General features: G+C 41.1%; 1 protein-coding gene across 11 annotated transcripts in view; it reads left to right on the top strand.

Moving 5' to 3' along the window:
* Positions 1 to 14,122, top strand: part of BCAS3 (BCAS3, microtubule associated cell migration factor) — a 317,160-nt gene that overhangs the window by 44,209 nt on the left and 258,829 nt on the right. For all 11 annotated transcript variants that reach the window (XM_027660195.1, XM_027660193.1, XM_027660194.1 and 8 more), the window contains 3 exons: positions 2,977 to 3,053; positions 4,776 to 4,859; positions 10,516 to 10,686. In XM_027660195.1, coding sequence (XP_027515996.1) covers positions 2,977 to 3,053; positions 4,776 to 4,859; positions 10,516 to 10,686 — 332 coding nt within the window. The remainder of the gene's footprint in view (positions 1 to 2,976; positions 3,054 to 4,775; positions 4,860 to 10,515; positions 10,687 to 14,122) is intronic.

The following is a 14,122-nucleotide window of genomic DNA, read 5'->3' as shown; positions in this document are numbered from 1 at the left end:
TTTTTTTTCACATGCATTTAGAGGGAGAGAGTGGCTATGTGCTCAAAACCTTGTCACTCCCAGTAGGTTTTTACCTATATTTTGGGGGTGATAGGCCCACTACAGCTTGCTCCAAGCTCAGATGTTTTTTAGTGCTTGCTTGGTTTGCTGCACTTTTGGAAGGACTTTCCCTCAGCCATCCTTTCTTGGATGACCTCTCCATGCTGTCATTAAAACTTGGAAACTTTGGTCTCCTTGACAGTTAGTTCTGCATTCTCATTATATTCATTCCTATTGTAAACACACCAAAGTTGCTGCTGTTGCTGCTTGGAATGGCCTTTTCCTCTGTTGTTGTGAAGTCCAGTAGAAATAGAAGTTAATCTTTAAGAGAGTGAGGCTGGTGAGGGTTGGATGGCCCAGCTCGGTGGGTCACGCCGTGTCTGCCTTTTCCTTTGCCTTGGAGATGATGTTCTGCTGACTCCAGCTGTTTTTTTGGAAAGCAGAAAAACAGTTTGCTTTTCCTTCCCATCAAGTATAACCCTTTGTTTATCCCTCGTGCTTGCTCTCCGAAATGCAGAGACTTGCAAAGAAAAGAAAGGGAGGAAATAGCTCTTTTTTTTCGCTGTTTTTCGTGTTGGAGAGTAGAGTTTAGGACCGAGCTGAATTGTTGACCTCTGTGGAGTTTATTCTTAGAACTGGCTGATTTGTGTGTGGAGTCTGATTGACTGAGCCCAGTTCATGGAACAAACCACCACCAGTGGGTTTGGGGAGGGCAGTCCCAGCTTTCCCAAGTAACTCTTCTATTACATGATCAATTTTTGATTGGAAGGATGCTTTTTTGTAGTTCTTCATTTACTTCAGTTCGCTGAAGTATTTGAGAACAGCTCCCTTTTCCAAGCAAGGCTCATTTTTTGCTGTGAGTTGAATTGCTGAGACTCCTTTGGTTTTTCTCCTGTGAGGATATTGCAGAGTTTGGGAAACACAAATCCCTGATTCTAAAGTCACTGTAGAGATTTACATGATGAGGGTTATCATCTGGCAGCTTTTAGTGCTATATTTTATCCGTAAAAAGGAAGACAAAAAGATGTGGGGGACCTGAATGCCTTTACTGACTCGGATCAGAGCTGCTGAGGCAGAAGTCGGCATTAAAACCTCGCGGTCCTGATCTGTAATGTCATCGGAAGAACACGTTTGTGTTTACAACCCAGGGTTGTATTTACAGCCTTTTTTTTTTTTTGCTTGCTTTGTTCCTTAAGAGGCTCTGGCTGCCCACATTTTATGCCCTTCTGGAAGGCAATAACAATTGTGGCATCATCTCTTCAGAATCCGTTTCCCTTCCTGAGATCAGGGTGGCGATGAGGCCTCACGAAATCCGCGCTTTGGTTTTTGCTTTTCCCGACCCGAGATGGGTTTAATTGGATGAATTGCTGCTTTCTCTCCTTCCCTTCCTTTATGACCTCTGAAATGATCTTTCAAATTTTGCAGTGCCCTCAGTGCTGTGCTCTGAAAGATGAAATGCAGAGCTGGTTTATCTCGGCGGTGGCGGCGGGGCCTGCGCAGGCCCGGCGGAACAAACCCAAAGTGTTGTCAAATGTCAGTTTAAACCTGTTATAACGCCCTCCCACACACCTTTGCCACCACTCTGCAAACTCTGAAAATAAAGCCATTCTGCTTATAAAAGCCCTGCTCCCCTCAGCAAACGCTCTGGGCTTTTTTGGGGCCTGTTCACAAAGTCAGGAGTGTTTGTGAAGGTCAATTTGCCTTTTCTCCCTGTGCCTGGCAGAGCAGTGTCAGAGTCTGATACAGGAGATTTTGGGGCAATAAAAGCTTAGCTGGCTGTGTCTGTTGTATTTTTAATTTTTTTTTTTTAGGATTTTACAGTTGTGTGTTATGTGTGTTCTCCTAAAATGCTGTTTTTCCCCTGATCCCAGCGCTCCTTCAAACGTGACACAGGACCAGCTGCCCAGGGCTCCTTTAAATCACACACACATGTCTGTAAGATTTTAAATATTGTGAGCAAATCTTGGGCAATCCATGAGAGAATTTAGATTACTAAATTGGCTCTTGAAAACTGAGATTAACCACTTGCTTGATAGTCTCCTTTCCCTCATTTTCTCTCCTCCCTTTTTTTAATGTAAAAACGTGGGGTTTTAAAATATAAATTAGTTTTAAAATTTTTATTTATAAAAATATTTTATTTATAAAATTTCATTAAAAACATGTATTTTTTAAACTTTATTCATTAAATACCGTTTCACATGGGCCTGATTTATTTTAAACCTTGCCGTATTTTCATTCACAGCTATTTTCTCATATTGGTATTTTCACCTTTTAATCCTCAGGGATAATTCTCTATTTTATTCTGATCTTTTTCTGTGTATATATCTGTTTTTAATGACAGTGTAAAGGTAATGGAAAGCAGGTGAAAAATGGAAAGGTGGCCGCTGATTTTAAATGAATTACAAATTCTCTCACTGTGTAAAGTTAAGTGTGTGCAAAAGTACAGTGAGAGGCTGAGGGCTTGTATATAATATTGTTAAAATCAAAACCAAAAGCATTTTGAAAGGCTTCTGTGTAGAATTATTAAAACCAAACCCAAAGCACACTGCACCCTTTCATACAACAAAAAAATCTAGAAGAGCTTGAAGTGAGCAATCTGCTCACCAGCAGAAAAATGGCAATCAAATAAAATGAATTAAAACATGGAGATACAGAACCAGTCAGGTCAAACTTCAATATCCCCTCACCCCACTGTATCAAAATGGCACTAAAAATGCAAACATAAGGAGAAATGGTTATTTACACATAATTAAATGTTCAGAATAGCTCATCTAACCACAGCCTTATCTCGAGGAACAAAAATGCAAGCATCCACTGAGTGATATTAGCAACCCAAAGAGGTTTGTTTAGACTTTTTTTGTTTTCTTGGCAATAAATAGAATTCTTTGTGAGAAGTCATTAAGATATTTCTTAATGTTCCCTTTTCCAACTTTGCAGGCTGCTATCCTTGTCCAGGGCCAAACATGAATCCTATTGCCCTCGGAAGCCGTTGGCTTGCTTATGCAGAAAATAAGGTAAGGGAAGGTTTAATTGCAAAAAATACGTCTGGGTTTCATTCTAGATTTTTGTATGTGTAGGGGGGAAAAAAAAGAAAAGAAAAAGTCTCAGGAAAAAGGTATGTGAAAAAAGAAGGTCTGTAAGAGGAGTTGCATTAAAATGACAGACCTAATAGGTATTTTTATTTATCATATATTTACTATGCCCATGAACTTGGAAGGCATAAATATGTGTAAGCAGAGAAGACAGCCCTCAATGTGTGTTTTCAGTGAGGTAACTCAACAACCAACCCCTTTTGTGCTTTAAAAGTTTAAAGCACTTAGTTATAGACACTTCTGAAGGCAAAACAGTTCCTAAATTCTGTTTTGGGGGGGGGCTGAGTCTGGAAAGAGCCGGTGAGTTTGTGTGAAACAACACAGCAATGCAGAAAATAGCATCAAAATACTCACTTTTGAACATCTTTGTTGAAAATATTAAGCTTCAGGGGAAAAAAAAAGAAAATGTTTAAATAATTGTTCTTGTTTCTAGAGGCAAAGAAAATAGATCCCAAGCAAAGGAATTATCACTCCTTTTACCCAGCCCTGGGCCAGGGGTGTGATCATGTATTTAAAGCTCAAAGTGTTTGAAAAGTCTAAATTCAGCTTCTAAAGCCTTATTTTTTATTTCAAGGCAGTTTTTTTTCTCCCTTCCACCTGTGTGAGTGGAATAACTGTTTCTAGAGCTGAGCCAGGAATTATCAGAGGCAGAACTTGAGAAATGCATTTGTTGTTACACCTCTCCCAGCACAACTGATTCCTTCCCAAATCCAGGCCTGCCTTTCCCTCAATGCCAGGCCTGCCTGGTGCTGTAAAACTTAACCAACCAGCCTGGGATTTAAAAAGTTGCATCTTGCTGACAAAATATAAGTTGCTGATCTGCAAAAGAATTACATCACAAAGGGAATTTAAATGGTTTGTGTGTTCCCAGGTAAATTCCCTGTGGGCTTCCCTTTTCTCTCTAGTTTAGCTGTTTTTATTTAGATACTTAAGGCAGAAAAACCTGTAGAAACAAATCCATCTTACAATGATTTTTAATTTTCTTTAGCTCAAACAGGCAACATTTTCTGTGTGCAAGCAACAAATGCCTATAGTTTTTTATAATTTTATTTGGTCAGAAGCACAGATTCTGTTGTTATTTAGGGTTCAAAGGCAGAACCTTTTGTAGGCTGATGGCAGGTACAAGAGTCTTGTTTTGATTTATTAATTTTGCAGGAAGGCAATATAAAGCAAACCCCGTGTACATTTCCTTTAATCTATTAAATGTAAAGTTTCCAGCAGCTCTTTTTCCTTTGTCATCTCCTTTGCTCCTAAAGAGGAGGGGGGGGAAAAGCCACACTCGGATTCTTAGAATGTCTGATATTTAATGTTACATATACACGGCTAAAGCTTTTGATTATATTTATTTAAATTTATTTGTGGTATTGCTGCCAGACCAAAAATCCCACCATTTCAAAGTTTATGAATTCTCAGTGACTACTCAGCTGGTAATTGAAAACTGGAGGGGAGGACGCGACAGTCTGGGTGGCACCCAGAAGATTATAAAAAGGGGTTAAGTGTCTCAGCAGGGCTTTCTGCTATTTGTAGGGGGAAAAAAAAAAAAACAACACACCACTGTACATGATAAATAAGAGCTCTGGTAATGGCTTATGGGTTTGTGTAGTTTAATAGTAGTTACTTGGTTGCTGTCTTTTCTTCTCGTAGCTGATCCGATGCCATCAATCCCGTGGTGGAGCCTGTGGAGACAACATCCAGTCTTACACTGCCACAGTCATTAGTGCTGCCAAAGTGAGTCCATCATCTGCTCGGGGAGAGCTTCTCGTGGAACATAATTATTAGGTTTCCCTGCTGAATTGGGCTGTGTGTCATCACCCCCCTTCCCTTCCCAGACAGGAGAACCCTGCAAGCATCAGCACCGTGCCTGTGCTCCCCGACCCTGCAGATCTGGGAGCAGCCACAGAGTGTTCCACAAAGTATTCCCGGGCCTGAACTGATTTTTAAGGGTTTTCTTTATTGCAAGCAGTTCTTCGTATTAGGGAGGAAGTCGTAGGAAAATGGGTTTGTGGAATGGCTGCTCCTAATGGTACAAGTTTATCAACATTTTGAATTATTAGTCTTTTAGCATCCTGAAAAGTGACTTTACAAGTGCTTGGTGCTTCTTGGGCTCCATCACACTCACACTGTGCATTTTAATCTCTCTGAAGGATGACAGTGCAGTCCTGGAGCTAATTAATCACCTTCTTTGAAGGTTAGAGCTTATTAATGACTGTTTACATATAGGTCCCATTGCCTCATTTTCTTGGTTCAAATGTTATAATATCCCCTTTTTCAGAGAAGTATCTGGGATTTCATAATACCAAAGGAAGACCATGGCTTGGAAAACTCTTAAACAGGACAGAGTATGCACAACTTTTGTTTAACTGTTCCCCCTCAGCTCCAACATTTTGCCAAGTACTTTCTTTTTCTCACACACAGGGTGAGTTTTGGCACTGCCTGGTGAACTCGGTGCTGATTAGAAGCTTTCCCTGTAACCACGAGCCTTTTCATTTCTGATATGCACAACAAAACAAACCTAATAATAGGCATGAAATGACAGCACAGGACAGAAGGCTCAGTGTCACTGGAGAAAACAACACTTAGAAGAAGCCACAAAGAGAGACACAGGGCAGGCCAGCTCATGTAAAAACAAAACACAAAAACAAACATATTCCCTCACAATCCCAGTGTGGCTGGAGGAGGAGAAAAATCACAGTTTTTTACATAGTTGAGGGGAACTGGAATTGCTCCTCTCCTGCTGTGATTTGCTGCATCTCTGTCTACTTTCACCATCAGCAGAGTGGAAAAAAAAAAGAAAAGGTGTGGGGGGAAATCTCCCCAAACTCCTTCAATCTCAGTATCATGAACATCTCTTTTTATAGCAGAGATAAGTTTGAAGAAGTGACTGGCTTAGTGTGATCAGGCACAGTTTGGATCAGATGTGGTAAAATCCTCCAAAACAGATCACTGCAGCTGATGACCTTCCCTGCTGAGCTGCACTAGCCAGGGAGCATAATCCAGAAATTCCGATGTTAAGCTGAATTTATCACACTGAAGTAGTGCTATTGCATCATGTGAGTAGATCCTGAAGATAAAATGTGTTTATAATCATAGGAAAGAAAAGATTGTTCACCTCTGTACGGAGATAAACTCGCAGTGAGAGTCAGGAAAGGGGATAATCCCCAGGGCACAGTGTCTGCACTACTTGGTGTTTGCACATGGCTTGTGCTCCTCACTGTTACTGTAACAGACAAGATTAATACTGATACACTTTTAAATATTTGCACCATTTGGCTCTTGAGTCTGTCTCAGCCTCAGTGTATTAATTTGTTACCCGCAAATAACGCAACTGCGAATCCGAAATGTTTAATTTATTAGTGATTTCACTGAGCCCTGGCTTGTTATCCAGCGAGTTTTCGTCTCTGATAACTCCAGTGCTGACTTGCTGGCAGATATCTGGTGCTCTCTGTCCATGTCATTGCCTCACCACCAGCTTTACTCCATCCTTATGTGAGCCATCACTTCTGAACCTCTCCTGCTGCCGTGTCCTGTCAGCCTGCAGTGGTTTGTCATCCCTTTGCTTTCATCAACAGAGGCAGCAGCTCTTTGGGAAGTGGAGCTCCTTTTTTTCCCCCCTTTTGGTTCAAAGTGGTTCCATGAAAGTTCTTGTTTTGCCAGGTTCTCTTGGCTTACAGTCTTTTCTCTGTTTGGGTTCCAGTCTCTTCCTGAAGGAAGTGAAAGGACCTTCCTATAAAAGAGGGGGAAAGCTGAGAGCAAAGAGGGGTTTCAGCAGGGCCACTTGGGAGAGTTGTCTCTGAGATCCTCTCAGTGGCAGCACAGAATATTGACTGTCATGGTTTTCCCTTTGAGGAGACGTGTCCTGATGGTGACAGTGGCTTTGTCCTCCCTGGGAGCTCCTGCTGTGTCCTACACTCGAGGAATTCCCTCCCTAATCAAGTCAGAAGGTCCCTCTTGGCTCAGAATGCCAAGGTCAAAACTGTGATCCTGTTTGGGTGGGTTGTTACTGGTGCCAGAACTCTTGTTATTCAGGTGACACTATGAAGAATTCCTTTGTGTCATCTTCCCATTTGATTTCCAGGAGGATTTTATTTTTAAAATTGAGCTTTTTGCTGTTTCTCCTTAAAAGCATCTTGCAGGAGCATTGCTTGCTGCTGCTGCAGGAAAACACACACATCTTTTCCAGCTCTAGCTCTGATTTTCCACACTTTGGTGCTTTTCTGGCTGTTCATATTCTAAAAACTCTGATAACTTCTATAATTTGACCCGGCAGAAAACTTCTGGGAATAGAAAATGTCTCAAGATAGAAATGTCAGGATAGAAACTCATGTGTTTGGAAAAATGAAAATATTGTTCCTTATGGGATAAAGTTTCTTTTCACTCCTGCTGGATGGAGTAGGATGGAAGCAGATTAACTTTCAGAACAAATTCCATTATTACCTAATGGTGCTTGGTTGGAGATAAGCATCCAAATGTGAATTTTTTTTGTTATAATTGTCCATATTTATCCATTTTGGATGCAGCAAGGGAGGGGAATTAGGAAAAGACATTCTTGTTTCTTTTCCCCTTGTGTCTTGTTGAGGAGAACTTTGGTCCCACCGTGTCCCACCTCACTCTGTCTTCAAGTGGAGCTCCACAAATACTTAGTTTGAACTTGAATCTATAATTGATTGAACGTTCACTTTGTTCACACTGACTGTGAGGCTCAACTGTGCTGACACCCAAGGCAGATCTTCTTGATATCTTCCTGCTTTCTATAGATTTTTCATTTGACAGCAAATAGATCATATAAAATGCATTTATTATGAGAAACAGGAGCAATATATTGTGTTGTCTCTAAAAGGATGCAAGGAATTTGTTGGAACAAAAGAGCCTAAAAAGCACTGAATGATGCATTTTAATTATTTTCATCTAATTAAAGCTGCAGTTATTCTTCAATTAAATGAGATATGAGTGCATATATTTATTTTAATTAAATATATGTATTTCTTTATATTTAAATGAACGTGAACAATCCTGTTTTTAAGTAGATAGGGTGGATGTGAGTTATAAATAATATGTGTGTCTGCACAATGTGCATCGTTGCTTAAAAGGAACTGGATCAAGGATTTTAATTTTATTTATAAGCAAACTTCACTGGCAGGTTCCCATCAGTGACAGAGGAGCTGGGACAGTGCAAACTTTAACCTATTTCATTTAAAATGTATTTGGTCTGTCACATGTCTCACATCAAATTATAAACCAACTCCTTCTCACCTCATAACTTCTTTGGTTGATTCCTTCTCCATATCTTTTAATCCCGGAGCGGTAAAGTGATTTAGCAAAGGCTGCATCTGTTTTCTCTTGTTACCTGATAACTCCTTAATGAGGACTAACAGCTTATGTGAGAGCAAGGTCATTAGTCCTAATGGATGGAGGGACAGCTGATATGGCATGGGAAAGGTTAAAGATTACCCGGGAAGTTTGGCAAATATACACAACAGCACGGGGCAGTCAGGGCTGGAATGGCTTCACACTGATATTCCTGGGCTAATGGGCTCATCCCTGCACACCCACTGCTCCTCAGGATTCCTGGTCCACGGGGCAGGAATTCATTTGGCTCGATAAGCACGTTTCGGTTTTTTTCCTGGAGAGCTATAAATTTCTCCTTGGCACTGTCATCCCAGCGCTCGAGGTATAAATATTAAAGATATTTTCCTAAAACAGGTCAATTAGAGTTTTTGGCCTTTTTTCACTTGGCCGTGTGGCGCTTCCTGATTTCTCCTTCCTGCTGGATAAACTATAAACGAATCATTTTAGGGCATTTGAACTGCAAAAAAAAACCCCTGTCTGGTCAGTTTTTGGGAGGAGAGTTGGACCCCCCCTCCCTGTGGTGGCTATTTTAGTCTGTCCCTCACCCCTCAGTCCCTGCTTTATGTCACAGTTCTCATCCCTCTGCCTCATTTTATTCCCCCCCTCCGCCCGTCGCTGGGTATAAAAAGAAATAATCAGAAACAAATGGCAGGATATTACTAAAGACTTTAAACCCCAAAAAGCCATCGCTGTGCTCAAGGCCTGGCTCGATTTTGAAGTGGAAGTATCTCCATTAGCAGTAATGGGGTGAGTCCATCAGCGGAGGCATCTCAGAGGTTAATCAGCCTTCCTGGCCATCGATACCGTGTGGCGCCTGCTGCCCTGGGCCCTGCCCGGGCTCTCCTGACAGCACACCCACAAGTCATTGCCCATGAATTATTAAAACAAACGTTTGGCTGCTAATTGATGAACACTAATGTGTTTTCTAATCACTGCAGTTCGAGATTTTAGCACTAAACAAAGCAGTTGCTATTGATTTGTGGCCGCTTCTTGGTTTTTGCAGCCTGGCATCTGGGTGCCTTTTTTTTTTTTATTTTTTCCCCCCTTTTCAATTTAGCAGGCAGCTTAGCTTGTCTTTTTAGTTAAGAATTGGCTTGTTACAGTGTCATTCCATTCTGATCTCTTTTGCTATTTCTTATTTATATTGCCTAATAAATCTGCTCAGTTCTCTTACAGGCAAACCGGGCGCAGTCCTTGACTCAAGGAGAAAACATTTAAAGTTGTAGTTGGGGTTGTTTTTCTTTAAATCCTCATCTCTCCTACTGTGTCTCCTCTCCCTCTCTCTCCAAACAAAATAAAGCAACATAAAAACAATCTCCAGCATCTTTAGCTGATAAAAGCTGGTGCGGTGAAAATGTTTTCAAAAGCCACGTCTGGAAAACACACAGAGCCTGGAAAGTCCCAGAACTTGTGCTGGGATGTGCAGTTGGGACAGGGGTTCTGCTTTCCAGGACCTTCAGAGGGGCATTTTTAATTTTCCTGGGGTTCTGCTTTCCAGGACCTTCAGAGGGGCATTTTTAATTTTCCTGGGTTTGACCCCACGTTCAGTTTTCACGCTGCAAAAGGCTTTAATTGCCAAGGAACAAAACGAGCGTGTCGGATCCAGGGAAGGCCAAATCCCATCTCTTGCACTGTTCAGGAGACAAAACTCTTGTCAGGATCAGCATCTTAGGGTGTTTTTGTGTGAGCTCTGCCCTCCTACACACCCATCTTTTAATGGCCTTAATTTTTTAATCCTCGGCCTCATCTTTTAACCTTCCGAGGCTCTTGAAAGAAGTCAAAACAAAATTAAAGAAACTAAAAACCTAAATACTTAAAATATTAAAAATAATTTAAACGTTAAAATACTCTTTTTTTTTTTTCTTGAAGAATGCTCTGGAATAATTGAATTCCAGAGTAGAGGTGAAATTTTTTCAAGCTGTTCCTTCTCCAGCCGTTTGCGGCCGATACATCACATTTATTTCATGCAGAAAACGCTGCAGATAAATCCAGCACGCAGCCCTAAAATGTCATTTATTGGGTGTTTTCCTCTTGGCAGACGATAAAGACGGGGCTGACCATGGTTGGGAAGGTGGTCACTCAGCTCACGGGGACGCTGCCGTCGGGAGCCACCGAGGAGGAGATTTTGGCTCACAGCAACCTCCGCCGGAGCCCTCTGGTGCCCGGGATCGTCACCATCATCGACACCGAGACGGTGGCAGAGGGACAGGTAATGTCTGCACACAGGCAGCACCTGCATTTGCACTAAAACCTCACCAAAACGCTGCTGAAAATTAAAAATAAGTCAGATTTTTTTGCGCTTGTTCCGGTCCCGCAGCGCTGAGATAAAGTCCTGCTTGGGGCTGAAAGGAAGCCAAAATATATAAATATCGTCCTTCCAGGGTATTTATGTGACACTTTGACAGGGCAGGGTGTGAAGTGTCACATTTTGTCTCTCAGACACTTGTTCCTAATTGACACTGATTGATGCTGATCAGCCGAGGTGGAGATGGAGCCTGGTTATATTTGTTAATGTGAAAACGTGATGGTCTAGAAAATGCAGAGAACTGTTGAATTCCAGGTGAAAAAAGGATGCTGAGTGAAGTTTATTATAAAAGCTTATAATTTTATATAAATCTCAAGACTACCACACAGCTGTTTTGTGAGGCATTTGCACTGTTTTACCAGGTATATAATAAATTTACTGTATATAATAATATACATACAGTGCATCAGGCAAAAAAATTTGTTACAAAATCCATACCATTATCACACCCACCATAAATGGGTGTATTTTACTGTCTTTAGGGCAGAGAAGACTTCCATGTCCTTCTTTGTTTTGTTCTCTCATTTAATTTTTGGTCCTGGATCCAGTGTTTATGCAGAACTCCCACACACTCCATTATTCTGTAACTGGTAATATTTTTTTCCTCGTGGTCCCATTTATTGAATTTAAAAAGACTAAACCTTCATTTTCTCTTGTTTCCCCCTGTATTTATGGTGCTCATTGCAGGTGAGGTATTAAGGACACATCAGTAGTCAAGTTGACGTGGTGGGAAAATAAAATGTTTTACTTGAAAAGAAACAAAACAAACTAAAAAACCCTGTTGTACTTGTTCCTGAGAATTAGTTTTGGGAGTATTTAACCAAGCAATGTTTCACTGGAAAGGGGTTGTTCATAAAACATTATAGGCCTTTTCTTCCAAAATCGAAAGAAAAGGAAAGAAAGAGGATGGAAAAAGAATTTATTTACTTGAGATCTTAAGAGTCAGGTCTTAAAATAATTCTGTTGGCTGTTGGGGTTTGTTTTGGTTTCCAGGGGAAAAAAACAAAGGTCTTTTGGCTCTTCATACACAACCAGGGGAAAAAAAAAAAAGAAGAATTTTCCTTCATAAATTTCTGATGAAGCCTTTTTAATGTGGTCATTATTCCTGCCCCTCGTTGTCTGTGCTTTGATTCTTCTGCACAGGCCTAGGGGGAAAAAAAAAAGATAGATCTTAGGTTTTTAAGTCTTGTTATGTATGATTTAGAGGTTTTATGAACTTGTCCTCTGACCTTAACAATAGTAGGGAGCTCTCAAGCCTAAAGGGCACTATAGGAGAGTAGTTGTAAAAATGATAACGTTTGCCTTGTCCAAATACTGCTGCTCTAACATAAATAAGCCATCAGTTCTAGGAAAATCATTTTTGCCTTGGATCTCCAGGGAAGGAGGCTCCAAGTTGGATGTCCTAATTGTTTGTGTGTGCTGCATTCATGTTTTTGTGAGCTGAAGTTTTAAATCTGGTCAGATTATTATTTTAATAAAATTATTATTATTATTTGAATTATTACTATCAATATTATTATTTTAATTTTAAATATGTCAGATTATTATTTTAATAAAATGTTTATTATTATTTTTATTCTTATTAATATTATTTTAATTTAAGCCAGTCAGATTATTATTTTAATAAAAACATTATTTTTATTATTATTAATATCAATATTATTATTTTAATTTTAAATCTGTCAGATGATTATTTTCAGTGCTGGGATTTGCTTTCAGAATTAGCGTTGTGTTTCTTTCCAGGGAATTACAATAACCTTTCTTTTGCAATGTTAGATTTTTCACTGTGCAGGGGACTTCTTTTTAACAGTCTTTTCTTGCTGAAATGTGCTTCTAGCAAAAGGAAAGTTGATCAAAAATAACTAAATACACTTTGTACTTGGTCGTTCCCCACGGCCCCAGCACAGAACCTCCTCACATGAAGAGTGTCCTGGCTGCTCCCAGTCCCCACTGAGCTCTTCCCTGTCCCTCCAGCTCTATTTCCAGTGGAAATGTAAGTTTTTGGGGATGTGCTGGAGCCTGATTTTGGGTGTTTCCCGAGGAGCCTGGCAGGGATCTGGTGCTGTGTGTTGGGCAAGGAGTGCCAGGCCGGGGCAGGTGGCACGTGTTTGGACTGGCTGGGTAGTCCTGGCTGGTTTTTATGGCAGAATTGAGTGAAGCTTCAGTTCAGGGGAGAGTTTTAGCAAGTCTGACCTTTAAAGCAGGCGAGGACCTCCCTGAGCTCCCTGGGATTGCTGCTGGTGGTGGAGCATCCGGCTGATTCCCGCTGCTCCACAGCTTATCCCTCATTCTGTTAACTTGTGACATTATTCTGCTCTTCTGGGGCCAATCTGCTTGCTGGCAGTGGTCACCCAGAGTACCTGTGCCCAACCTGTGGCTGGCAGGGCAGTGGATGGAGCAGGTTTTGGGGAGAAACCCGGGGTTTTGGAGAGAGCCGCCACCGTCCAGCGACTGCCTCGCACGGGTCACTCCCTGTTTTCCTGATGCAATGTTTTTTCCCAAGTTATTGGTTTATGGAATCACAGAATCATTAAGGTTGGAAAAGACCTGATGGATCATCAAGTCCAACCTTTAACTGAATCCCCCCATCCCATGAAGTGCCATGTCCGCTCGTTTTTTGGACGCTCCCAGGGGTGGTGACTCCACTTCCCTTCCAGTGCTTGGCCACTCTTTCACTGAAGAGATTTTCTTTTTTTCCCTTGTCTTGTCATCCCAGTTTTCAGATTTCAGGGAATAACAGACCTAGATGGGACCAACCAAACAGCAGCATTCCTCTTTCCTTGTGCCTGTTCCAGGGGGGTTTCATCGCTGTGCCCACCACAGACTTTGCTCTCCCTGCACTCGTTGGGAACCCCCAAATTAGGAATGCCAACCAAGTGCTTCCTGGGCTGAATTAGCCCTTGGAAAACCTTGTATCCCATCCATCAGTGTGGATTTGTGGGTGCTTCCGTGGTTTCCAGGGGGTGTCAGCCTGGTTGTAACCGAGGGGAATTTCAGAAGCAGGAAGGAGTTATTTTCTTATCATCAAATAAATCCCTCCCCTCCTTCAGGTCCATAAAGATTTCCATTGACCTACACAGCCTGACTGAGAACTTGGGTGTTGCAGCAAAATAAAATAATTTCCAAGCTAGAAATAGATCTTTTAAGATAACACATGGTAAAAAAAGAGAAAGGAAGAAATCTGTTTTAAAAAAGAGAAAGTAAACCTAAGGCAGGCAAGCACATCATTTTGGAGGAAGAATAACCACTTTTTTCAGTGGGGAAGCAGGGTTTTTAAGAAAATAAATGTATTTAAAGGCTTGCAAATTAATTAGGCAAGTGATTGTCCAGCTCCTTTGAG

Source organism: Corapipo altera, unplaced genomic scaffold (assembly GCF_003945725.1).
Source record: "Corapipo altera isolate COAL_440 unplaced genomic scaffold, ASM394572v1 271, whole genome shotgun sequence".
NCBI classification, from domain to species: Eukaryota; Metazoa; Chordata; class Aves; order Passeriformes; family Pipridae; genus Corapipo; species Corapipo altera.
This window is presented reverse-complemented; position numbering and strand designations above follow the sequence as displayed.